The 26093-nt window shown below is 32.0% G+C and overlaps 1 protein-coding gene across 1 annotated transcript; it reads left to right on the top strand.

Moving 5' to 3' along the window:
• Positions 1-300: 300 nt before the first annotated feature.
• Positions 301-25737, top strand: LOC142323398 (uncharacterized). The gene is made up of 4 exons (XM_075362967.1): positions 301-499; positions 8435-8785; positions 12652-19030; positions 24344-25737. Exons 2-4 carry the CDS (start codon positions 8462-8464, stop codon positions 25621-25623), a joined length of 7983 nt encoding a protein of 2660 aa, XP_075219082.1. The 5' UTR covers positions 301-499; positions 8435-8461; the 3' UTR covers positions 25624-25737.
• Positions 25738-26093: the final 356 nt, after the last annotated feature.

Below are 26093 nucleotides of genomic sequence, written 5' to 3' on the forward strand. Positions count from 1 at the left end.
TCGCTCCTGCTTCGTCCATCTTTAGTAATTCTACTTCCCAAATAACAAAATTCTTCTACCTCCATAATCTTTAGACACAAAATGATTAATTAAAAAATAATTATAAAGTTGTTTGTTTCTATTATAATTATTATTTAATACTCTTTTCTCGACTTCTGTACATGCATGTGTGTTTAGTTAACTGCTCAACAATTTCTACCTTCCCAAATAAGATTTTAGTTATGTAATTTTTTTAAATTTGTTGTGAAATAATTGTCTTTTATTATTTTTTACAGTTAAGGAGTTTTTTAAAAATGAAGGTGCAATTATACTTGCTGCTCGAGTCGAACACTTAGTTCAACAGAAAGAGTATCATGCAGCTTTGGAAATTTGTAAAAAGTTTTTTCAGTTCAATGAACTGATAGTTGATAATGATAATGAACATGTTCAGTGGCTTAAAGACCTGAGTATAATAGCTTCATGGTTTGTTGATTACCCATCTGTACATTTTACCCAAAAGGTAAATATGATTGTTGAACCATTTTTTATATATATATTAAATTTGTCAGAATTTAAATTTAAATGTATATAGACCTGAGCATCAGTATACATTAGTAATTAAAATGCAGGAATACCCATGTTATAAAACTATTCTTTTTTGGGCTTGCTTGGTACAGCTGTATCATATATATAAATGATCAGAACATTATTGCCAAAACTTTTACTTGACAATAACTATGCGATATAATTATCAAAAATTGTATTTCTTAGCAACTACAAATTCTGCATTTAATTAAAAAATTTTAATACTATATCATTAGTCCTGAGATACAAAATTACCTTGTCAATATTTCAGAAGGAATTCTTAGATAGCTAATCCATACATTAATTTTTTTTTCAGAAAGGAAAATGGTCCTTGTTAGTTACTTCAGCACTATTCAGATTTTTTTCTGTTCATTTGTAGTGATTTCTGTTTGTTTTCAAAGGTACTTATTTATTACTTTTAACACACTGGTATGACACATTAACTGAAAGGAAGCAATGTAGCCTTATTGCATCTATTATTGAATTCTTGTTTCCAGTGAGTCAACACCATGTACTCTCTACTCTGATAACTATCAAGGTGATTCCTGATAGTTCTGTGATATCTTTTGTTATGCCATACATACCCTATGTCATACATATGTCCTTTATGTCATACAGCACCCTTTTTGTTTTTGAGGTAGGTGCCGGTTTGGGGATCAACAAAAGATCTCTCCAACCTTAAGTTCTGAAACCCGTCTTGCCTGATATTCTTCTAATGTGTATATTACAAATCTGAACAAATAGCTTATCTTTTTTTATGTATTTGATAGATTTTTAAAGAGCCTGAACGAACTAATGTTGGACTTGTTTGATTACATTTATAGTCTATTATATACTAATTTTTACTGTAAATGTCCATTGTTGAAAATATACATAGTCAGATTGTTTTTCATTTGGAAAATAAGACATCATCTACCTCTTAAATTTTAAATGAACCCATCTACTTTTTGTTTGAGCCACTGTTTGACAAAACTTCCTTTAAACAATTAATTCAAGCCCATAGCTGGTTTGGTTACAGTAGTCAGTTCAATGTCAGGTTAGAAATTGGAATAGGTCAGTCCAGACCCGTCAGTGGCTTTTTGTTGTGTGCATTGTCCAATTGTTAATACCATTTCATGAAATACTACTCGTGTACTTATTTACTCACTAGTAAATGTAAAACTGGTAAGTGTGCGGGGTTTTGAAAAGTAATCTAGAACCTGAAAATTAATTTTTGGCCTGCATGTGAATTTTAATATAGTAAACATATTTACAAAGGTAAAGAGCACAAGTAACTGTTAAGGGTATACACTTTTTGAATAACTTGCAGTCAGAATACCTCTTTCCCCCTCACAAAACAAAAGGAAAAAATAATCATTTCATTCATTTTTTTGGTAGGTCCCAAATTTCAATTTTCAATGAAATACTTGAATAAAATTTTCTATAGGTTAAATAACAATAAGTACAACGAATGTTTACATAAAGGAAATCACATTGCATATATTCAAGTTAACAATGTTAGTAATTGAAGGAATGTAAATAATTAAACATGAAAAATTGATAAGAAATCATTATTTGAATTTTCTCAAGTGGAACTCTTTATCAAAAAAAAAGGACTGGAATATATTTTCCAATTTATGTTCTACATTCCTAGCTGATTTTCTTGTGTACATTTGGATTTGTGAGTGCAGTTGTATCTTACTGTTTAAAATTATGCCAATTGTCATGTGAATGCTCATTAACATAGATTGTTTAATTTGTTTGATAATTTAATTGGGTTTTCACTAAAGAAAAAATGTTTTATTCATTTTGTTTACAGTAAATTCTGTAATTAAAACTAGTGACAACTTAAGAAAACTTATAGAGATTACATATTAAGAATTTTTAGAGATAACTTAATAGTAGTACAGTATAATGTATTATGGTTTAAATCCTGGTGCATGCAGCAATAAGAATATACTTTTAATATGCATTTTCTGGAGTTATAAAATTTTACACCTAAAAATTAATTATCATATATATTGATGAGATACAATTGAGCATAGATTATAAAAGGCAGATGTTACTTGCGATTGAAAAGAATGTTAAAATATTCCATTGGCTTAGTCTACCTTTTTCCTTCTTCTGTAAACAACTTCATTTAAAACATCACCATTGTGAAATTTGCATGGAAATAAATTTCATCCATCATAGAATGCAACCCTAATGGGAAGGACATATCAGAATCCTTTCTCTCTCTTCCTACCATAACGTGATATGTTGTGCAACCTTTATTCATTGCATTATTGTACAGGCTCAAACGTTTATAAAGCTCTACATGTTAATAGTGAAACACTAAACCGAAAGCCTAAGATAAGAGGTACAGACAATTGCTAGGCCCAAAAATAAACAGAATTGTACAGAATGATGTGTTTATTTACAAATTAATTATTAGATTTAAACTTAATCTAGCCAGAAACGCCTAGAAATTTAAAGAATTTTAAACGTGAAAAAATTATTTTATTTTGTTGTAATATAATTGAAAATATTAGATGTGAAAGCCTTCTTTAAGGTTGATTTTGTGAATTTATCAGGTATGTAAATACGTATAAAAATTTAAATACTAGTTAAATATATTAAAAAAAATAGTCATGAAAATTTTAGATGAGTATCACTTTAAAAAAAAAAATAATTATAAGAGCTTCTTCATCATAACACATACATGTGCTAATTTCAGTTCCTGGTCTGTATCAGCACAACCCATTTTATATCAAAAAGGAAAATAGTCATAATAAATTACGTTTGAAAGAAATATTTCACAATTAAAAGTAATTACAAGGCATGGTTTCAAAGCAAGGTCCATTTTGAAATGAAAACAAAAATGAACAAATTTTATTACTTACAAATAAAAAATTTAGTCTATTTACTACTTTTCTTTAAGCTTAAGAGTTGCTTTAAGGTTCAACAGATTTTTCATAGCGTTTCTCTAGTTTCTTCATTCTCTTCTCAAGAAATTTCCTGCTAGTGATTTGAAACCACATAGTATTACGATTTTTTAATTTGTTGTACTATCATTAATTTGTTATTGCTAAGTATGACAAGCAAGAAACCCTTTTTGCCCCCCCCCCCAAAACCAGCCATAAGCTTCTTTACTGAATGTTCTTGTTTGAAACCACATAGTATTACGATTTTTTAGTTTGTTGTACTATCATTAATTTGTTATTGCTAAGTATGACAAGCAAGAAACCCTTTTTGCCCCCCCCCCCAAAACCAGCCATAAGCTTCTTTACTGAATGTTCTTGTTTGAACTTCTTTGGTCTAGGAAATGATGAATGCCACCATTGTACTGGAATGTTGCTTTGTCTTGACATTCAAATAAGAAGTCCAGGTTTCATCTCTAGTAATATTGCAATTTTATTGTCTGTTTTCACCAGTGGTTGGCTGCTATGTTCTTTGTCATGAATGATCATTTGCCCTTCTCAAAATAAACAGCACCACTGTTTTACTTAGTGTCATGCATAATATTTTGCCTATAAATGTCACAAATTTAACTGTGAATTTCAGCCACAGAATTGTTTTTGCTGTCAAAATATGATTGCCCCACGTACTTCTAATTTCTGACATCATGAATTGGATCGCTCATGAATGAATGGAATATGATATAACTAAAAACTAGTTCATAAAATAGAATATAACTAAAAACAAAATGATTCAACTGTTGTTAATAATCGACAATAAATTGAAATAATTGAGCTATGCAATCGCCATCTGTTTACATCACCTATATTGGCGTCAAATACAATATGGACCTTAAAAAATAAGCTTTTTATTTATGTATTTCTATGAGATGTGTTGTGCCTTTGATTTGAGAGAGTGGATGTTTGCTTGTTTGTGTATGTAATTATTATTTTTAATAATTATAAAAAAAGATGATTCACCAGCTTAATTAAATGGCTGTTATTAATGGGAGAGTTAAACTAAAGCTCAGCCTGAAGTACCTTTAACCAACTATGGGCTACAGGAGTTAAATTTCAACGAAGTCCAAAAAATTTACAAAGCGGAGGTTAGATCATTATTTAGGATATTCTGCAGTGTTTATTTAACATCCCTACAGCTATTTTTTAGTATTGTCTATAACTCATATCGAGGAAATTAATTGTTCTGCTGTGCTCATTTTGGATAATGTAGTGAACTATATTTGAATTAATGTGATTTAACCAAAGAGAAGTAGTATATTTGATGCCTCAATAGGTAATTTACTCTATAAATTTTGATGTTATATTATACTGATTTTTAAAATCATGCTTTCTTTGAAAAAAATTCTATTAAATATATTATTATTATTGCTTTGAAAATTCTTGATAGAACCATACAAAATGATTTATATTTCCTGTTAATAGTATTGAAATTTAGGCATTATTGTCTGTCTCTGTCTGTCTGTCCCTCTCTGTCTGTCTGTCTGTCTGTCTGTCTGTCTTAGTCATTTGACTGGTTTGATGCAGCTCTCCAAGATTCCCTATCTAGTGCTAGTTGTTTCATTTCAGTATACCCCCTACATCCTACATCCATAACAATTTGTTTTACATATTCTAAACTTGGCCTGCCTACACAATTTTTTCCTTCTACCTGTCCTTCCAATATTAAAGCGACTATTCCAGGATGCCTTAGTATGTGGCCTATAAGTCTGTCTCATCTTTTAACTATATTTTTCCAAATGCTTCTTTCTTCATCTATTTGGCGCAATACCTCTTTGTTTGTCACTTTATCCACCCATCTGATTTTTAACATTCTCCTATAGCACCACATTTCAAAAGCTTCTAATCTTTTCTTCTCAGATACTCCGATCGTCCAAGTTTCACTTCCATATAAAGCGACACTCCAAACATACACTTTCAAAAATCTTTTCCTGACATTTAAATTAATTTTTGATGTAAACAAATTATATTTCTTACTGAAGGCTCGTTTAGCTTGTGCTATTCGGCATTTTATATCGCTCCTGCTTCGTCCATCTTTAGTAATTCTACTTCCCAAATAACAAAATTCTTCTACCTCCATAATCTTTTCTCCTCCTATTTTCACATTCAGCGGTCCATCTTTGTTATTTCTACTACATTTCATTACTTTTGTTTTGTTCTTGTTTATTTTCATGCGATAGTTTTTGCGTAGGACTTCATCTATGCCGTTCATTGTTTCTTCTAAATCCTTTTTACTCTCGGCTAGAATTACTATATCATCAGCAAATCGTAGCATCTTTATCTTTTCACCTTGTACTGTTACTCCGAATCTAAATTGTTCTTTAACATCATTAACTGCTAGTTCCATGTAAAGATTAAAAAGTAACGGCGATAGGGAACATCCTTGTCGGACTCCCTTTCTTATTAGGGCTTCTTTCTTATGTTCTTCAATTGTTATTGTTGCTGTTTGGTTCCTGTACATGTTAGCAATTGTTCTTCTATCTCTGTATTTGAACCCTCATTTTTTTAAAATTCTGAACATTTTATTCCAGTCTACGTTATCGAAAGCCTTTTCTAGGTCTATAAACGCCAAGTATGTTGGTTTGTTTTTCTTTAATCTTTCTTCTACTATTAATCTGAAGCCTAAAATTGCTTCCCTTGCCCCTATACTTTTCCTGAAACCAAATTGGTCTTCTTCTAACACTTCTTCCACTATCCTCTCAATTCTTCTGTATAGAATTTTAGTTAAGATATTTGATGCATGACTAGTTAAACTAATTGTTCTGTATTCTTCACATTTATCTGCCCCTGCTTTCTTTGGTATCATAACTATAACACTTTTTTTGAAGTCTGATGGAAATTCCCCATTTTCATAAATATTGCACACCAGTTTGTATAATCTATCAATCGCTTCCTCACCTGCACTGCGCAGTAATTCTACAGGTATTCTGTCTATTCCAGGAGCCTTTCTGCCATTTAAATCTTTTAATGCTCTCTTAAATTCAGATCTCTGTATTGTTTCTCCCATTTCATCCTCCTCTTCTTTCTCTGTAACACCCATTTTCTAATTCATTTCCTCCGTATAACTCTTCAATATATTCCACCCATCTATCGACTTTACCTTTCGTATTATATATTGGTGTACCATATTTGTTTAACACATTATTAGATTTTAATTAATGTACCCCAAAATTTTCCTAAACTTTCCTGTGTGCTCCATCTATTTTACCAATGTTCATTTCTCTTTTCACTTGTGAACACTTTTCTTTAATCCACTCTTCTTTCGCTAGTCCTGTTTATAGCATTCCTTAATTGTCGATAATTCCTTTTACTTTCTTCATCACTAGCATTCTTATATTTTCTACGTTCATCCATCAGCTGCAATTTATCGTCTGAAACCCAAGGTTTTCTACCAGTTCTCTTTATTCCGCCTAAGTTTGCTTCTGCTGATTTAAGAATTTCTTTTTTAACATTCTCCCATTCTTCTTCTACATTTTCTACCTTATCTTTTTTACTCAGACCTCTTGAGATGTCCTCCTCAAAAATCTTCTTTGCCTCCTCTTCTTCATGCTTCTCTAAATTCCACAGATTCATCTGACACCTTTTCTTCAGGTTTTTAAACCCCAATCTACATTTCATTATCACCGAATAATGGTCGCTATCAATGTCTGCTCCAGGGTAACTTTAGCAGTCAAAAAGTTGATTCCTATATCTTTGCTTAACCATGATATAATCTATCTGATACCTTGCGGTATCGCCTGGCTTTTTCCAAGTGTATATTCTTCTATTATGATTTTTAAATTGGGTGTTGGCAATTACTAAATTATACTTTGTGCAAAACTCTATAAGTCTTTCCCCTCTTTCATTCCTTTTTCCCAGCCCGTATTCTTCACCTACTATATATTTCCTTCCTTGCCCTTTCCAATGCTTTCATTCCAATCTCCAATTATTATTAAATTTTCATCTCCTTTTACGTGTTTAATTGCTTCATCAATCTCTTCGTATACACAGTCTACCTCATCATCATCATGGGCGCTTGTAGGTATAACAATCGTCTGTTAAGGTTTTGATTTTATCCGTATTACAATAATTATATCCCTATCCGTTTTGAAATACTCTACTCTCTTCCCTATCTTCTTGTTCATTATGAAACCTACTCCTGTCTGCCCATTATTTGAAGCTGAGTTAATTATTCTGAAATCACCTGACCAGAAGTCTCCTTCCTCTTCCCACCGAACCTCACTAATTTCTACTACATCTACATTTGTCCTATCCATTTCCTTTTTTAAATTTTCTACCCTACCAACCTTTTTTAAACTTCTAACGTTCCACACTCCGACTCGTAGAATGTTATTTTTTAACTTTCTGGTGACCCCTTCCTTAGTAGTCCCCACCTGGAGAACCGAACGGGGGACTAGTTTACCTCTGAAATATTTTACCATGGAAGGCGCCTCAATCATTGCTATATGAAAATGCAGAGCCAAATTTTCTTGGAAAAAAAACAGCTGTAGTTTTCCATTGCTTTCAGCTGCGCAGTACTTAGAGGACTGAGTGATGTTGATATGGCCGTTTAAGTCGTCCTGACTCACGCCCCTAACAACTACTGAAAGAGCCGCTGTCCTCTTTCAGGAATCATTCCTTAGTCTGGCTCTCAACAGATACCTCTCCGATATGGTTGCACCTTCGGTCCAGCTACTCTATCACAGAGTACTCAAGCCCCCTCACCAACGGCAAGGTCTTGATTCATTGAGGAGGGTCTCATGATTCATAGATATATATTTTCTATATCTATCATCATTATCACTATTATATAGTATATAGGTATTGGTGGAATAAAAGATAAGGCATTTATTTAGTCATTCAGTGTTAAATGTTTTTAATTCATTAGTTAATTATTATTCAGACTATTTTATTTACTTCTTATGTACTTGTGTTCAAGCAGGAATTTTTCTTTTCAGGTGTTTATAGAAGAGTCGAGAAGAACAATGATTGATTTTGTAAATAAGGTTATAAATGGGACAGTAGGAGTGGGACTCAGTGATCGCATAGCTTCAGCTTTAAAGCACATTGCGAGGTATATATCCAACTTGTTAATTGTATGCCAGCTTGATGAAGATGTAGATAAGAGCATGACAACTGAGGAATATGCTGCACAATTTAAGGACGTAGTGAAGTGCTGGGTTGGTGTATCAGCAAAACTATTTAACCAAACGATATATGACCAATTAAAATATTTCCATCATGTGTTTGCAGAAGTAAACGCATTATCTGAACGTTTATATCTGTTTGTAGAAACTATTCAATCTATTGTAAGTATTTTATTTTTATACTACTTTTTTATAGCAACTGATAATTTATTTTTATATAACTGTTAATATTGTAGGCAATAAGCCATGAAAGGCTTTTTTGAGTAATTATTTCACTGATTTTTCAGGTTCTTAAATCTTAATTTTCAGTTGCTGTTAAACATTCTAATCATTCATTGCTAATATCAAGGTCTAATTTATACATACATTTTCAAGGGGTTTTTTTGTTGCGTCTGTGGAAATCATGTTTTTCTTGCTTATTTGTAAAGTGGAGTTTATATTTATGTTGGTGGTTATAGAGCAGATCTTCTTATAAGAATTATAAATAACCACTTTGTTATCAGAGATATCTGCATTAGCATAGTTCTTGTGCAGTGTTCAGCGATTATGTAAAAGTGAAATTTGAGTGCTACAAATTGAACTTGGGAACAAGAGAAAGCTTTGGCATTTTCTGCTTAGAAGACATAGTAAATGAGGTGGACCCTGACTATTGATTGAAGTAAAAGAGAAAGGAGGGAAGGCCTTTTTGAAAAGCTATAGAAAAAACAATTACTTGATTATTTAAGCCAAAAATCTTGAAAAAATATTTTTAAGGTCATAAGAATTTAACTTATAGTCATGACAATTATGTTGCCTGAAATAATATTCATTATTAGAAACTGAAGATGCTTCAATTTGTAATTAATTTAATTGATAATTACTCTTTTCCTATGAAGGTTTCAACTGTTAATACCCCAGAAGGTTGTTTGTTCAGATCCCAGTCATTCTTTGCACATCTCATATCTACAAAGTTTATTTTTTATCAACATAAAAAAACTAATTGGGAGTCAATTTGTAGTTGTTATAAAGAGAAGATTTAAATAAATCTCAGGCTGAAGCAACTATCTTTAAAAAAATTAAAATGTTTGTGCAAATTGTAGCTGTAATAGCATAATATTTTAGGATCAGAATTAAATTTTAAGTGCCTCATTGAACATAACTAGTCAAAAAATGTTGGTTTCATGCTTATCACAACATGCCAGTTAAAGTGATGTTTGGAAGAGTTCTGTTTTAGTTTTGCTTTTGAAAAATTTGCATTAAAGAAATAATTAATACTAAGCTTTCTGATTGCCTTAAGTAGCAGTATTTTTGTATGAAACTATACCAGTTTTAATTTTCGACTGAAAAAAAAAACTTCTCAAGTACGTTTCTCTTAAAATTCCTTTACGATTGCAAAATTGAAAGTTCAGAACTGCTTACTTAGCTTTCTTTTAGATTTTGTAATGTCCATTATTACTGCTTTTGAGTGTGGATTATTTATTATCCCCCTGTAGTAAAGATTTTATAGACTGGTCTTTTCTATTTTTTTAATCTTTTTGTATAGCTGCAATGCTACTATTTATGAGATAATATAGTGTCTAACAGGGATACTCGATTTGTTTTTAAAATAACACAAAACTGTAATTTGATATAAAAGAAAATTAATTTTTTTAATTAAGGAGATGAATGCAACTTATGACTGATATGAAAAAACTGAATTTAAAAAGTTACATTTTTAATAATAACATTCAAATGATTGTCTTGTAAATCCATTCTTACAGCTTTTCGATGAAGTTCTGCATAGAATGCTGAACCATATCCTGGAATTTCCTGAGTTTCTGAAAGACTTCTCTGTCTTTTTCCTGTGTAGTGCACGGTTTGTTTGTTTATATAAACTATGCCTTGAGGTAACTCCATAGAAGATAATTGTATGGTCAAAGATCAGGCAAACAAGCCAGCCATATGTTTCTGCTCTGAGCAAATGTGGTGCTTGGGAAGTCCTTGACTTAAGGGCAGTTGCCCTTTGTCTTTGGATCAGTTTTGCCTGGGGTTAATGTGACATATGCATACTGTCAAATGGAAATTGCGCATTATGGCAATGTAACATTGTAATTAAATTGCCACACATCTTTTTTTTTCTTTAAAAAATGGCTGGATTACACTGAAATTTGGCAACACTGTACCACATGTAATATGTTTCGAATGAAGGGGATGTTCTTGAAGTTGTCTTTGATCGTTTAATGAATAATTTTGAAAATTTTCTTTGTTCACATAATTAGATAGGTAATGAAAATCCATTTTATCACCAGTTGTAATAATCATGTGATCATTTTAATGTTTTGAGCATGGCTCAGAGAAAGTTTTACATTGTACCTAGTTATTTAACATTTACTGCTGTACAGTCATCATTTTGTATGGATGAAAATTCAGATTCTAATATAGAATCATTATACTTCAACAGGAGATGTACAGAGCAGCAGCAGGTCTCGCTGCTGAACATTGGAGTCTATTCTCTTTTGCCTCTCTTAACAGCCTCAGTGTTCTCTGATGTATGGACTGTACTTTTTTTAAGTCCCTCTAGATGGTTTCCTTTTCAGTGGAGAACTAGTGGTTCTTAAGATTTCTCTCCACTGATACATTGTGTTTCAAGTAGGCACTCATTTGTGATGCCTGAAAATAAACTGAATCTAAATTCTCTCTGCATTTTAACAACTGTATCAGCTCTTTAAAAAAATTCTATAACAAAAGCACAAAGAGATGTTGTGTTCCATTGGTCCGTTGGGGACTAAAATGGCATGATATGTCGGGTAAAAACTCATTAACTATATGAAACCTGGCTTCACAACTACATGCAGTTTTAACCAGTCCAAGATCATAGTCTCTTTTTCCAAGTCTAGTTTGAGATAAAAGAGATGAAATAAGCTCTGAAGCTTGTTATTGACCTGAGCACAAGGTGAAGTTAATTAATCATGGGACAATTTTAACGTAGGACACATTTGATTGACAAGACTTGAGAGTTGCTCTTATCTGTGGGCTTCTCCTAATGACAAGCTGACTTGGACAATACTTTGCCTGTAGAATTCTGTGTATGGGTAATAATTTTATCGATGCTAATAATTAATTACAATTAAAGCTCAATGACTAAACAGGATGGTGTAACAATTGACCTGTAATTTCATTGCATAAAAATTTCATTACTTATAAATTGATGATTGTACAGCTGCTTGATCATCTTGAGAAGTAGCAGTTATGGTTAAGGTAAATGTAAAATGCAATTGCAAAACCCTCCCATTTATCAAACCAGTACTCGTTGATTACCAAAATTAAATGATGTGTATAGGTCCATATTATGATGTTGCTATATATTATTGGCTGATATTACTATGATCAATTTCAGCTAAACTGCTAAAAATATTTTGTTTAATGCAATTCCTAAAACAGTTTATTCCTATAATTCTTTTTTCGTTTCAGAATATCGTGTTTATTTTTATTATAAAGTTGTAATACGTTTTGTGAAGATGAAATTAATAAAACGAAATTACAATTGTAAAAAAAGTGCTAAATTTGTTTTTCACTTAAATGATGAATTAAAAGATTACTGTTTAAATTATGCAGATAACAGATTTTGTGCATTATTATGTTTGAGAAATTATGTTTACAATAAAATTAAACCATCAAATGAAGAAAATTATAGATAAACTTAACTAGGATTCATCTAGAAAATCATACAACAGTATGTGTAGATACACTGTAACTTACAATACAGTGGTGTATTATAAGAATTAAACAATTATGTAAGATTTCTTTCTGCAGTTCGATGTATGGTCCGATTTGATGATCAGAAGCATATCACCTACAAAGAGTTAATAGATTTATTTTCTTTATGTGGTTTATTTTGATTTTTACATATTAATAATAGATATAACTATTTTCATTTATTTTTCTGTTGTAGAAATGTTTTAATTTCCTGTTGATTCTTTCTTTCATTTATTCAATAACAGTTACTTAATTATAATTAAATAGTCTATTTATTTGTATTAAACAACTATGTGGTTTTTGTCTTGTTTCAGTATGGCGAGAATTTTCAAGATGTACATATTGAATTGTATATCCGGGCGATTACAAAAAATCATAATGAATTATTATCTGCTGACAGTGAAGTAGCGAATTATTTAGAAATAAAGAAAAAGAATTGTAAAATGATGTCAGAAGCACTATTTATTTTATCACAAATGTTTCGGAGCAATACTGCATTACAGCATGAATGTATTCTGACAGCATTTTCTCTTCATCCAACACCTGAAACTTTTGAGAAGGTAAGGTTAGCAGCAGTGACTCGGTCTGTTGATACTGGACAGCAAGAAATTGAACCTCCTTATTTTTTGAGATCTTCACTTGTAAAAGCTTATAATAATAAAAAAACTGTTTTAGAAGCACTGATTAATTTTTATAATAAACTCAGCACACAGTCTGAAAATTATGATCCACTTGCAGCTCCTTGTGAGGTACTAGAAGCTAATGCTAGTGAATATGGCTTGACACCTCAACTTGTTAATGATTTAGTTACAGTAATAACAGGATTAAGGAACAAAATGCTTACCTGGGCACTTAATTGGCCTCAACTGCGGTATGTGTGTGAAATGTACCTCTCTAAGGCCGGTGAGATCTGGAACTATGAGCAGACTTTGAATTATCTAAATGTAGACTATGAAATGTTCAAAGACAGACCTCCTGTAAATGAAGTAGAAGAGTATGGTGGAATAGAAAATGGATATGAACATATAGAGTCTGACAGGTTTCACGGTAGTGAATCTTCTAGTTCATTGTCACAAAGTCGGAAGCGAAAAAAGAAGCAAGGAAGAAAAAGACGTAAAAGAATTAGAGTTTTACAGTGCTCTTCAGAGTCTTCAGAAAATGAAAGCCACAGTGTGAAGGCTATAAGGTTAAAAAATGCAAATCATAATATAAAAAAGCTCGTAAATGTTTCTTATGATAATCTTAGAAGGTCTGAACGTATAAGGTTAAATTCATTAAAGAGTACAACAGATTGTAGCGATTCAGATAAAAATTTGCCCTCAACAGACTTAATATCTTCAATAAATTCAAACAAACGACCTTTCAGTAATACCCAAGATTCTGCAGATTCTGATTACGAGGCTAAAATAAGAACCAAAAAGATATGTAAGGGGCTATGTATGAATGTTTCATATTCAAACTTAGAAACTAGAAAAGCTGATTCCGTTAAATCACTGCATAGTAAAGATCAGTCATCGGATTCAGATGATAAAATTTTTAAATCTGTGGTTAGACTTAAGAGAATTAATATAAAGTGTGCTTCAGATGATGAATACCAAAGAAGTAACCGAAAACATCATAACAAAGGAACTCTATCTGATTCTGAAACTTTAAAACCTCAGAATTTAGTGACTTTGGCTTTAGATATTAATAGAAAAAACAACAGAATGTCTCTGAGTGAACCAAACTCATCAGACTCTGATTATGAAACATTATCTCAGTCTAAAAGAGTGCAAGTTTATAGCAGTGGTTCAGATATAGATAGTAAAAAAGGTAATAGAAAAAGAATTTGTGTAAATAAAGAAAATTCTTCAGATTTGGATAAAAGTCTGCAGCCAGTAGGTAATGTGAAAGTAAGAAGTGGTACTTCTGATAATGAGAGTAGAAGAAATAATAAAATAAGAATATCTCGCAAGGGGCATTCGTCTGATTCTGATTATGGAACTTTAAGGCGTTCTGAAAGAATTTTATCTAAATTGAGTGCTTCCGATTCAGAAAGCAGAGCTGACAGTTTGATCGACTCTGATATTTCGGGTGATAAAATTAGAATTCACTGTTGCAAAAGACATTCATCAGATTCTGATTACGGGACCTGTAGGAGGTCTGAGAGAATTAAAATTAGAACGAATGCATCCGATAGTGAAAGTGGAATGGACAGCCTTCAGAATAAAAATATAGCGGTGAAAGTGAAAAACAGTTTAAAAAAAATTGAAAGGAGATCTCCCAAAAGACCATCTAAGATGTACGGTAGAAAAAAAGTAGAACATAAAGAATTACAATTAACTCGTAGAAAAAGGTTCATTAATGGGAATTGTGTAGAAAGTGACATTTCTAATGATAAATTGTTTGATTGTTTAGATGCAAACAAGCTGAATACTATTTACTGGAGTCCTAAAATAGTTTTGCATGATATTTTGACTGGAACTAATGATAATTCTAATTTAAGTTGTATGGGAAACTGTTCAAAAACTAACATGTCTAATTTTTCATCTTCATTATCATGTGTCTTGAATTTAGATAATAAAAAAAATGCTTGTGATCTAATCTCTGATGATGTATTGTCAAAGACAGTGCCTGGTTTAACATCATTAGATATGATTGTTCCACCACCTACAGAGTCGACCGTTCAAGTTGTGCAGTTACCAAATAACTTAAATCCAACTACTCTTTCACTTCAGAATACAAGGTCATCTACTTCATCACAAAGTTCATTAAATGATTCTATTCAGTCAGATTGTTTAGTTGCACCTAAAGGAAACCAACAAGTTTCAAATGACCAGTGTAAACAAAATTCATCGCCAAATACAAGTAGCTCATTGGTAAATTCTTCTTCTGAGGCTTCACAAACTCGGGTAAGCTTGAATTCTAGTCCGCCAGTTCATTCTTCTGGTGTTAGTGTGCAGAGTTCAAATTCTGTAGAGAATTCAGCATATAATCAGGAGGATGTAAGTTCACAGATTGCTGTATCAAATTCTCAACCAATTACTTATTCACATGTTGAACCAGTAGTAAAACAGCAGCAGTGTCAGCAGTCAACTCAGAGAATGAAACCAAAGTTAACACAAGTTATTCGTCCAGCGGCTGCTCATTTACCTACATCAACTAGCATTGTAGAATGCATGACTACCAATAATAATCAGTTGACAATACCAAGCGGCAATATTCATTCATCATCACACATACAAGTAAACAGACAATCACTTGCTTCTACTTCTCAACATATGTCACCACTGTTATTATCAGTTCAGAATATAAACCCAATTCAAACTTCTAAAAATGCACATCTAAACAGGAAAGCTACAAATTCAACTACTTATAAAGTAGCTGAGGAAAACCTAAACCCTGTTATTGATACCACTGTTACGCCAGTACTTAAATATATATATAAAGATGGCAGACTATTGCCAACACAAGATAAGCTAACGAATGTACAAAATCAAAAGTTAGATACTTCTGTTACAGAGACTCAGGTATCAACTGATCCTAAAGCAGTTCGTCTTCAGTGTTTAAGAAACTCTGAACAAATTGTAAAAGCAGTAAATGCTACTGTTTTATCAGCAAAAGAAAAAATTATAGAGGACAAAAAGTATAGCGGTCAAATAGCAAGTTTACCTGAATTCCAACAGGCTTTTGGCAAAACCATGTATCAGTCAAACACTGGGTCTATTCAAATGACAGGTAGTAGTAATAGCAATTCTGAAAGTGGAGTTAGTGTTGGTGGTAACAATACTGGCCGTGGTAGTAGTAATAGTAATAGTAACAGCAGTTGTAATAATGGATCTAGCGATAAAATGTCCAGTAGTCCTGAATATGCTGTCACTCATGCTGACCAAACATCCTGTGTAAGCAGTATTTCTGATACAGTGTCAGAAACCTCATCTTCAGTTACACTGCCTGTGATGCCTGTTTGCACAGTTCTCTCAAAAGCTGTTCAAACTTCCAGTAAGGAGGCTGATGTGAAGATGGTTAACCCTAGTAAAAGTCCTAGCACGGTGAATCAGATTAACAAAGTAGAAAATGTTGCAGCTAGTACTATGACAGTTGCATCTGCAAGGTCTGTTCAGAGTACCGCAACAAATTGCCAAAATTCAAGAAGTATTATAAATCAAACGGTTAAAGCACCTGATAGGAGTGGAATTATACAGTCGACTACTGGTGTTATTTTTCCATGCAAGGTGTCTGGTAATTTAATCCAAAGAAAATCTGTTGCTATTTTAAAACCAGCTGTTGCAAAATTAGAACTGGAAAATAGACCTAAAGATCCAGCAAGACGTAATAATGTTGCAGCATTACTTGCAGCTGCATTACAGGGTTCTACTCCATTACGGCCTGTACCTACTAGTACACCAGGCAGTCCAGTTCATACTAAAGTATCTGTTGTATCACCAGGAACCAGTACAAATCTTGCTACTAAAACGATTTATGAATCTGAAAAAAAAAAACCTGAGGCCAGTGTTCAGACTGTGTTACCAGCAACTAATGTTCAAAGGGTAGCCCTGCCATCTAATATGCAGAAAAATATTCGTAGACAACCTGTGCTTCAACCGTCAAAATTAAACAGACCGGTAGTACAAACTACAAGTGTAAATAGTCCAAATCTAGTCAATTCACCGGTTGTTGTAAATAGAAATGTTACGCTCATTACTCATAGTGCAATAGAAACTTCTGTCAGTTCAAAAACATTAGAGCAGTTAAGAGAGTTTGAATCTGTATTAGAACAAGTGACAAACACTTCTCAGATGAAAGAAAGAAGTACTGTACATACTCAGTCTTCTTTAGAATCTATAAATCAACAATTAATTTTACCTCAGACATCAGCATCTGATAATTCTACTGAGTTTACAAATACTACTGACAGTCCATCACCTACTGTGTTTCAGACAACTTCTACAGACTCGACAGTTCATGATGTGCATGGACGAATTAGTTTAACTTACATCAGCCAGGCATCTACTGTGTCTTCTAGTACATTAACTACTTCTAATCAAAAAATAACATCAAACACCCCAGTAGTAGTAGTTCAGAGCTGTAATCGTTCAGTGACTTCTCTTAGTTCTACTTGTCAGAGTTCTTCGAACGCTGGAACATCATCAAATTCTACCATTTCCATGAGTAAGATTACTATGAAAACAAGTAAGACTACAAAGTCAAAATCTACAAATAAGTCTAATCCAGCAACTGCCACATTAAAAGTATCAACCTTACAGAAACCTCAACAAAAACCACAGGAAGATGAACAAACCACACAGAGGATATATGCTATTTTAGACAAGTATGCAGAACAGCTTCGAAATTCACCAGAACTAAAAAACAAACCAGCTCCTCGAAGGCGATCAAATCCTCCTACAAATCCTAGTCCTACATCTAAAAGAAAAAAGTCTACCCAAACTAAGTCAAAAGTATCTTCTCAACAGCCATGTTCTTCAGGAATGGAAATGAGTCCAGTAGGTACAGTGGGTAGTGAAGACAGTTCAAATGGGGTTACTCAGATTTCTCAGGTTATTAACTCCCCACAAACCAGGTTAGATTTATCATCAGGTGGTGATCTGTCATCTGAACCTCCTGCATTGTGTAAACGTGAATCTCTTGATTCTAAAGACTCTCAGTCTGAGCAGAAAGTAGTTTTGAAAGATGCTTCGTCATCTGTACAGAACAGAGCTGTGATCGTACAGGATAGTATTCAATCCACTGTGATAAATGTTGAAAGAACAAAAATTGTGAGGAAGCAGGTAGTTGTAGGTGGTACTGCTACAATGCCTCTTATCTCATTATCAAATGTTCCAGGTACAGCGGTGAGGCAGGTTCTCTTTCCTGTATCGACCGATGGAAGACTTGTTCTAAGCAAGGTCCCTAAAATGTACAGAGTTCATCAAGTGACCATGCCGAGCGGTTCACCTCTCTTACTCCAGCCTATGTGTGTAACTAAACCTGGCAGTAACGTAAAGCAGGTCAAACCTTCAGTTGTCAGTGAAATATCACAGAACTTGACCGGTGTATCTGCTCAGCCTACGGTTGTACTGCCATCTGATGGCACATTCACTTTATCATCTGAATCTGGACTAGAAGCAGGGGAGTCTGTTGGCATAAATCTGGACAACACTATACTTCTTAATACTTCTTCAACACAGTCTATATTAACATCTGCTAAAATCACTGAAATTACTGAAGTCCACACGAATTTAGGAGAAGAGACATCTGCTCTTTCTTTCACTTCTGGCAGTGACATACCAGTTACTTGTCTAAAACCTGACAATGTTTTTTTATCTAGCATTTTACCTGTAATATCATCATCACAGGAAATCAGTAGTTCTAGCGATTATATTTTAACATCTACCAAGCCAAGTAGTGGTGTAACTTCTCCAATAATATCACAGCAACAGCAGCACCAAGAACAATTCAAAGAAGTCCAGCAACATGAGATTGACAGCAGCAGCAGCAGTGGTAGTAGTAGTACCAGCACCAGCATCCACAGTCGCAGTAGTAACAGCAATAATGATGGAAAAGGTGGAGAAAATGATGGTGATATGGATACAGGCAAAAAAAAGTGGTTTTCTGCTAACAAGTCACCACAATCTGATAAAGAATTAAATGGTTCAACAGTAAAATCACTGGGACTTGTTCACAGTCAAGATGCATATGTTGGCTCTAAAACTGGTAATTTTACGTTAATTTTTTTGCATGGTTTTTAGTTATAAAGAATCAGCCGACATGAGACTATTAGGATTATAAGCAACTAGACATGTATTTGCTTACAACTGGTGATAGGAGATACTAACAACTCCCAAAAGTTGCATCTTAACTGTTAATAGTCGTATTGTTTTTATTGGTTTATTTCCTCACTGCATAACATGATTTTTATTTTTTATTTTAAATGTTTAACAAAATTGAGTTTTCTTATTTTAAATCTGGTAAATAAATATTGCATTAGTTTAATTTTTAAGTGGGAAGTAGGTATATAGGCTTTGTTTTCAATTGGGTGCTAAAAGGTTTTCCCAAAAATGTTTCCTTTTTTTTGTATTAAATTTCTGTGACAAATGCATTAAGTATAGGATAGATCTGAAAATTCATGTAAAGGGTTAAATGAAATTTTTTGCCACTCAATTTCAGAAATGTTTTTAAATTGTGGAAAATGAGTTGTAATTCAATTGATCACTTGATTTAATAAAATTATTTCCTCAGAAAAAAAATGTATGAATTGTACAGTTTTAGTATATTGATAAAATTAATATTTTGTAACTACTGTAAGAAAAAACATTTTAAATTGTAATTTGTTTGCCCTATTATGGATAAAAAACAAATTCCTGAAATGAAAGATTTGCTGTTACATACCTTCTTTGTTGTTCAATATTATTTTAAGTTGATCACAAGCATAATTTCTGCTTAAAATAGTAGACTTTTGATTTTAAACCTTCTAATTCTAAGAAATTGAACATAAGCATTCTGTTATGCACTTCCTTTGAAGTCTACTCAAATTGGAATTTATGGTCCATCATGATCATTTAATTTTCTTTTATTTTGAGATTATTCCTTAAAACTTCAGGAACAATGTTATCAGTAAGTGGAGAAGGGACAATTACTTTGTCATTCGCTGACTTATTTCTAATTCAAAATTTTCAGCTATTTCATGAACCTGTGCTTCTGTATTTCATAGTGCTTTTTTTAAAGTTAATAATTGTAGATGGCACCTTGCATTTTTAATTAACTTATGAAATTCATCAAAAAGATTAATTTTATTGTTTCTTTATCTATTACATGAATCGTATTTAATCATTACCTTTTCTGCTCAATATATTTATTGTTTTGATCGCCCAAATTTTTAAAAGTACTGCTATCTTAATACCTTTGTTGTTGCAAAATTTATCAATGCACCTTGTAGTTAGTTACGTTCTCAATTTTTAGGCTCTACTTTCCAAAGATTTGTGTATAAATATGAAAATACGATTCCAATACCGGTAAAGGTTTTTTCTCTTCATAAAATGAATTTTGCATTTTCCAATTTGATTCAATAGAGCAGCCGATTCAATTGTAGAGGGATTAAGATAAAATTTAAGATATGTGTGCATTTAGTAAACTTCTGTTTAATCAGTCATTTTGTAAAAGGTTCAAATGCAACTAGATTTTCTGTAGAAATTACAAGAAATAATATGATCGCTAAAGTATCAAGTGAAACCTTTTCAATCTTGTCACTGGGATTTTTTAAAAATTATTTTTTGTGGTGTTCTTTTCTCAAATTCTACAAAGTGTACAAAAAAGAATATCAGGGTTTTAAAACCATTTAACATCTCTTAACATTGACTTAAAATAATGAATCATGAATAACACTTAGTTTTTTTCTAAAAGTGTTCAATCCCATAACCTTTAATCAGGCAGCGCGCACATGCAACCCATAGGAGAGTTTATTACATACTTTAATCAATATGTCAAGACAGCTAGTTAAAGTAGGGGCTTCTGTTACTTCAGAGTAGTGGAGTCGACAGCTACTTCAATCCTGTGCCTCAACTCAGATAGGTCAATAGGTACCGAAGGCTGCCCAAGATCTTTTACAAAAACTCCCAAAGGAAAAATGCTGCAAAAATTTTGATGCTGCAAAATTTTGATTATGAAGTTTGTGTGCAAGGCATAGTCTGTAGGCTTCAAGCCTGTAACAGCTGTTCAACAGTATGGATGCATATGTAAGAATTTACTTAAAATATGCCACAATGTCATCAATGGCATTGCTAGTTCACGGTTGGGCTTCCTAATAGAATTTTTAAGACACCAGAAACACTTGCACATTAAAATTTTCTTTAGAGATCCTGTACTTTTCCTTTTTACACAGACATCCAGTCATTGCAAATTGATCCTGTACTTTTCCTTTTTACACAGACATCCAGTCATTGCAAATTGATTATGGCATGTTGAATGTTATTTACTTGGAGGATCACGAGTAAACTTTCTACAGATTGCACTTTGAACTGTAACTACAGATTCACATTTAGTAAACTGCAAAACGCAGAAAGCCTTCTGTTCAAGAGTCACCTTCTTTGCTAGTGACACTGTCAAGCTGAAAGATACAGAATCAATATGCAGCCTTCTGTACAGCTAGTCATGATTATCTAGTAGAAAATCTGTAATTTGCATTGGATACTATGAATTCAGTTGTAAATAATTTTCTTTCTGTATAGCTCAATCGTTCACAAGTATAATATCTATTAAAATCAAATAGAAAATTTGTTTGTATGGTTTGGGTGTAAAATAACTTTTATTCTATTTTTAGAAAGTAAAACAATTAAATATTAAAGAAAGGTATTAACAGTTCTCTAATGTTAATATGAAAAGTCAATAATTGAAAGTTGTTCACGAAGTATGCAGGCAGATTTAAACAAATTAAAATCTAACTTGGGTTATTATTCAATAAAACTGTGATTGGCTAATTTTTTTATGACTAAATGTTTGGGATGACTGTTTATTTCACTGCAGATGCTACCTTTATATATAAATCTAAATACGTATTTGTTTATATATAAGCATTACTCATCTAGAAAGTTTAGAAAGCTCAGTTAACACAGGGTGGAGATGAATATCAGAAAGATCTTTCTTGTTGACCAAACTGAAAGACTTTTTGGAAGGAAAATGTATTGAGGGAGAAGTGATAAAGGAAATTATGACTACTTATGTCAATAAGATTGTGGCAGAGGAATATGATGTGGAAATACAAAACTCATTGGATGGTATGAAAAGAGCACAAATATTCATGATGACTGTAGAAAAGTAGTTTACAGTTTATGATAAAAAAAGTTTTGCTCAAAAATCTTTGTATATTATTTATTATTTTTTTATCAAACAAAAGATGTTACTATAACCATGACATCCTTGTATGTTGTATGACAATCATTGTATGTTTAAACAAAAGCCTGTTATTTTACCGTTACCTTGTTTTCTCTCAATTTCTTGTTTGTACAGGATTATGTATTTATGATCAAATCTGATTAAAAAAAAAAAAAAACTTGCGGTATATCCTTTTTTTAACCTATCAACAATTTACACAATTTAAATTCAGCTGTATGTTATTTCTTCACTTGTAATGACATTTCCATAGATGATGAATCTCTTCGAGATGAAAAATATTTTTTCGAAGTAAGCCTAATAAGAAGCAGAGTATTAAACTTACTTTAGTTTTAGTGAAAACAATGTTTTTAATTAATTGTTCAAGGTGTGTTTTAGCAATAACGGATTCAATGAATGAAAATAGAAATTTGAAAGTACATTCAATGAAAGTTTTCTTTTTCATTTTTTTAAATGGCTAATGGAGATTACATCCTTTCCAATTTTGACCAGACGCTTTTAACCAAATGTTTTAGTAGCCTAGTACTCATTTTGGCATTTCAATTTCAAGCTATTAAAAGTAAAGCAAATAGAATTTTTAACAACTATTATAGAAATTTTTATTATATGGTAACTGATTGTAGATATAAAGGGTTTCAGGTGACTAGAATTGAAGCAAATAATATTTGAAACAATTTTTATTATAAGAAAAAGATTTTACTGATAGTTTGTTCTTTTCTATTGCCTATTAACTTGTTATTATTTTAATCTAATCTTAAAAAAAATTTTATTTTAAACTGTATACTCCAAATCTTAATATTCTTACTACTGCATTTTGAAAGTCTCTGCAACAAAAATGCAGCGAAACATGCCATTAGGCTTTTTTTTTTGCTTTCTTGTTGTCATGTTTTGCTAGCACATAGTTTTTCATTGCATTATAATTTTTTTTCCCAAAGATTTCTAGCCTCTAGAATGTTTGCAAAGCTTAGAAAAGTTCATTGGTCTTTTATGCGTAGCCGTATTGTCATGTATTGTAATGTTGTGTTTTGTTGTACATCTGTGATTGTTAATAAATGACTGGTGGAAGGGATTATTTGTTAGTAGGGTATTTTAGAGCATGGCTCTTCTACCAGTTGCTATCATTGTGTTGGCATGGTAGCAATTGATACATTTCATCAACATGCACATTACTTTTTTACATTCTGGTCCGCCTAGAGATTGGAGAATACAGAGAGACAGAGAGACAGAGAGATATATGTATGAGTTAAAAGGCAACAGTTTAAATTTGACTTCTTCATTTGTAAGAATAAGCTCTTTTGACAAATTTTTGTATACACTTCATATCGGTGATAGTTATCAGGAAATTTCTTATCTGCATATATGCTCTGTCTGCATCCTCATGCTAATTCTGTCTTAATTATCCATCTTTTTTTTAATTTGCTACACAAACAACAAATTTTTTTATATATCTTGGTCACTTAATTACTATTACATTTAAAGTTAATGTTACTTTCCTTTTTAAATTGTTTCGCTACCATTCTTGTTGTAAAGTTTTGATATACTCATTAAACTTTGTCATGATTTGTATAATTTATGATTACCTCCTCTGAATATTCCCCACCTGGAGATTCAGTTGGTGTCTACTTAACTTCTGGTCTAGTTTGTTTTTTCTGCTGTAGTTTTACATGCTTTTACCTAGCATAGTCTATTCCTAATGATCAACATTTCAAGTTCTTGTTATGTTCAAGTTTATATTAACCATTTATCATTTCCTCTGCATGTAATAAAATGGTGGCTTCTTTTATCAGCAATATTTTTTTTTTGTTTGGCTTCATGGTTATCCTTCACCCATTTAGTAGTGCTTACAATCTGCTTTGCTTATAAACAACATTCCTGCGTTAACAAGGAATCATGAGACCTAAGGTCTCTGAATAATTATAGGATGCATAGCAAAAGATGAAGGAAAACCATTGATCCGTTTTAAATTAATAAATCTTGCAATATTGGTTTTCTTCAGTATTTAAGTTTCCCAATATTACATTATTCGATTATCACTGAAATATGTAAATATTTAACAATTTTGTGTTTGCTTTAAAAGTCTCATCGAATAATTATGTTTTTGTTACAATGTTAGTTAAACATTTTTTTTTTTTATTGATTTAGGAATTGAAGTGTGCTCTCAAAAGACAAAGGATGTCAGGAAGGAGCAGTCATCTGTTGTCCAAGAGACTGAGCTTGATTGTGATGATAGTACAAGCAGTGGTTGTGTTAAAAGAAGTTTAGTACTAGGTAAAGCTCATTTACTGCAAGAGGTGAGTAGTGATACAGATTCACCTTGGCGTTACACTGTTACTAAAATAGGCTCCCCTAAAGATCAAAATGAAACTAGTATTTTGCAAAGAACATCGTTACAATCCAACAGCCAAGTTATATTAAACCAGGTACAGACAACAGGTTTTAAAAGAAAAAGTACTGAAAATACAATATATCAAATGGCATTCCATAGATCTGATAAATTGCGTCGAATCTGCAAAGATCAAGATGCTATTGATCATAGAAATATATCATTAGAAGGAGAACTTAGGTTACAAAAAAGTTTATCAGAAGAATGTGAAGATCTTGGTGTAGATGAGCCTAGTACTAGTGATCTCTTTCCAGAGGCAGAACTGCTTCTTGATCCTTCTAGCAGAGATAGTAATCCTGAATTGCCAGCCGGTATGTTCAATCAAAGCATTGAATCTTCTTCAAACAGCTCAAGAAGTCCAGTTCTTGATGAGCATTCATCTGAAGACTCCAAAGACTGTCTTCAGGAAACAAGCAGTGATGACAGTTGTAAAGATGAAGAACTGGGCTCAACGTGGGGTGAAGAACCCACTTTATTAAGTTCTGAACAGATGTGCCCTCTTCATGAGGAAACTTCAAATCCTGTGATCACAACACCCTTCACGTACAGCAATAATAGAAACAGTTTTTCTCAAGATATGAACAGTTTTCGTTTAGCTTGCCGAAAAAGAAAGCGTGGATTTTCATATGACAAATCCTGGGAAAGGACATTAAAAGATTATCATCCTGTTAATGGCCTTAGTGATTCCGATTTGTCTGATAAAAGTACAAATAAAGTAAATCAAACAACACTTCCTTCTGACAGTTCACCATCTCCACCTGTTTCAACAGGAGGTGATACAGGAGGATCAGCACCAGAACATGACGGTTCAGTGGCTGAAACATCATGCATCCAGTCTCAACTTCCTGGCTATACTTTATCGTCCAGGAGGTCTTCACTTCGAGGACATATCAAGAAAGGTTGTCCGTGCTGTAACGGTTCACCGGAGAGACCAAAGAAAAAAAAGTATAAAGATCTCACTTTAAAGACTGAAAATATAATCGCTAACTTTTCATCTTCCTCTAGTAAAAAAACTAACAAAATTATAAAGAAAAGATAGTTCTTAGGATTAATTATTAGTTTTTAAGTATTTTTTGTATATAAACTTTTTTTAATTTTTATTAACTGGACTATTGTTAGAATTGGCATAGGAAGCCATTTTTTATAATCTATAAAAAAAAAATATATATATAAAAAAAAATATATAAAAAAAAAATATATAAAAAAAAAAATAAAAAAAAAAATAAAAAAAAAAAATATAAAAAAAAAATTGAAAAAATAAAAAAAATAAAAATATTGATAAAAAAAAAATAAATAAATAAAAAAAAATAAAAATATTGATAAAAATAAAAAATAAAAATTAATTCTTAGAATTAATTATTAGTTTTAAGTATTTTTTGTATCCATTCTTTAATTTATTAACTGAACAATTTGTAGAATTAATTATTAGTTTTAAGTATTTTATGTATCTATACTTTAATTTATTAACTGGACTATAATTAGAATTAATTATTAGTTATAGGTTTTTTG

This window comes from Lycorma delicatula, chromosome 4, assembly GCF_047948215.1.
Source record: "Lycorma delicatula isolate Av1 chromosome 4, ASM4794821v1, whole genome shotgun sequence".
Lineage (NCBI taxonomy): Eukaryota > Metazoa > Arthropoda > Insecta > Hemiptera > Fulgoridae > Lycorma > Lycorma delicatula.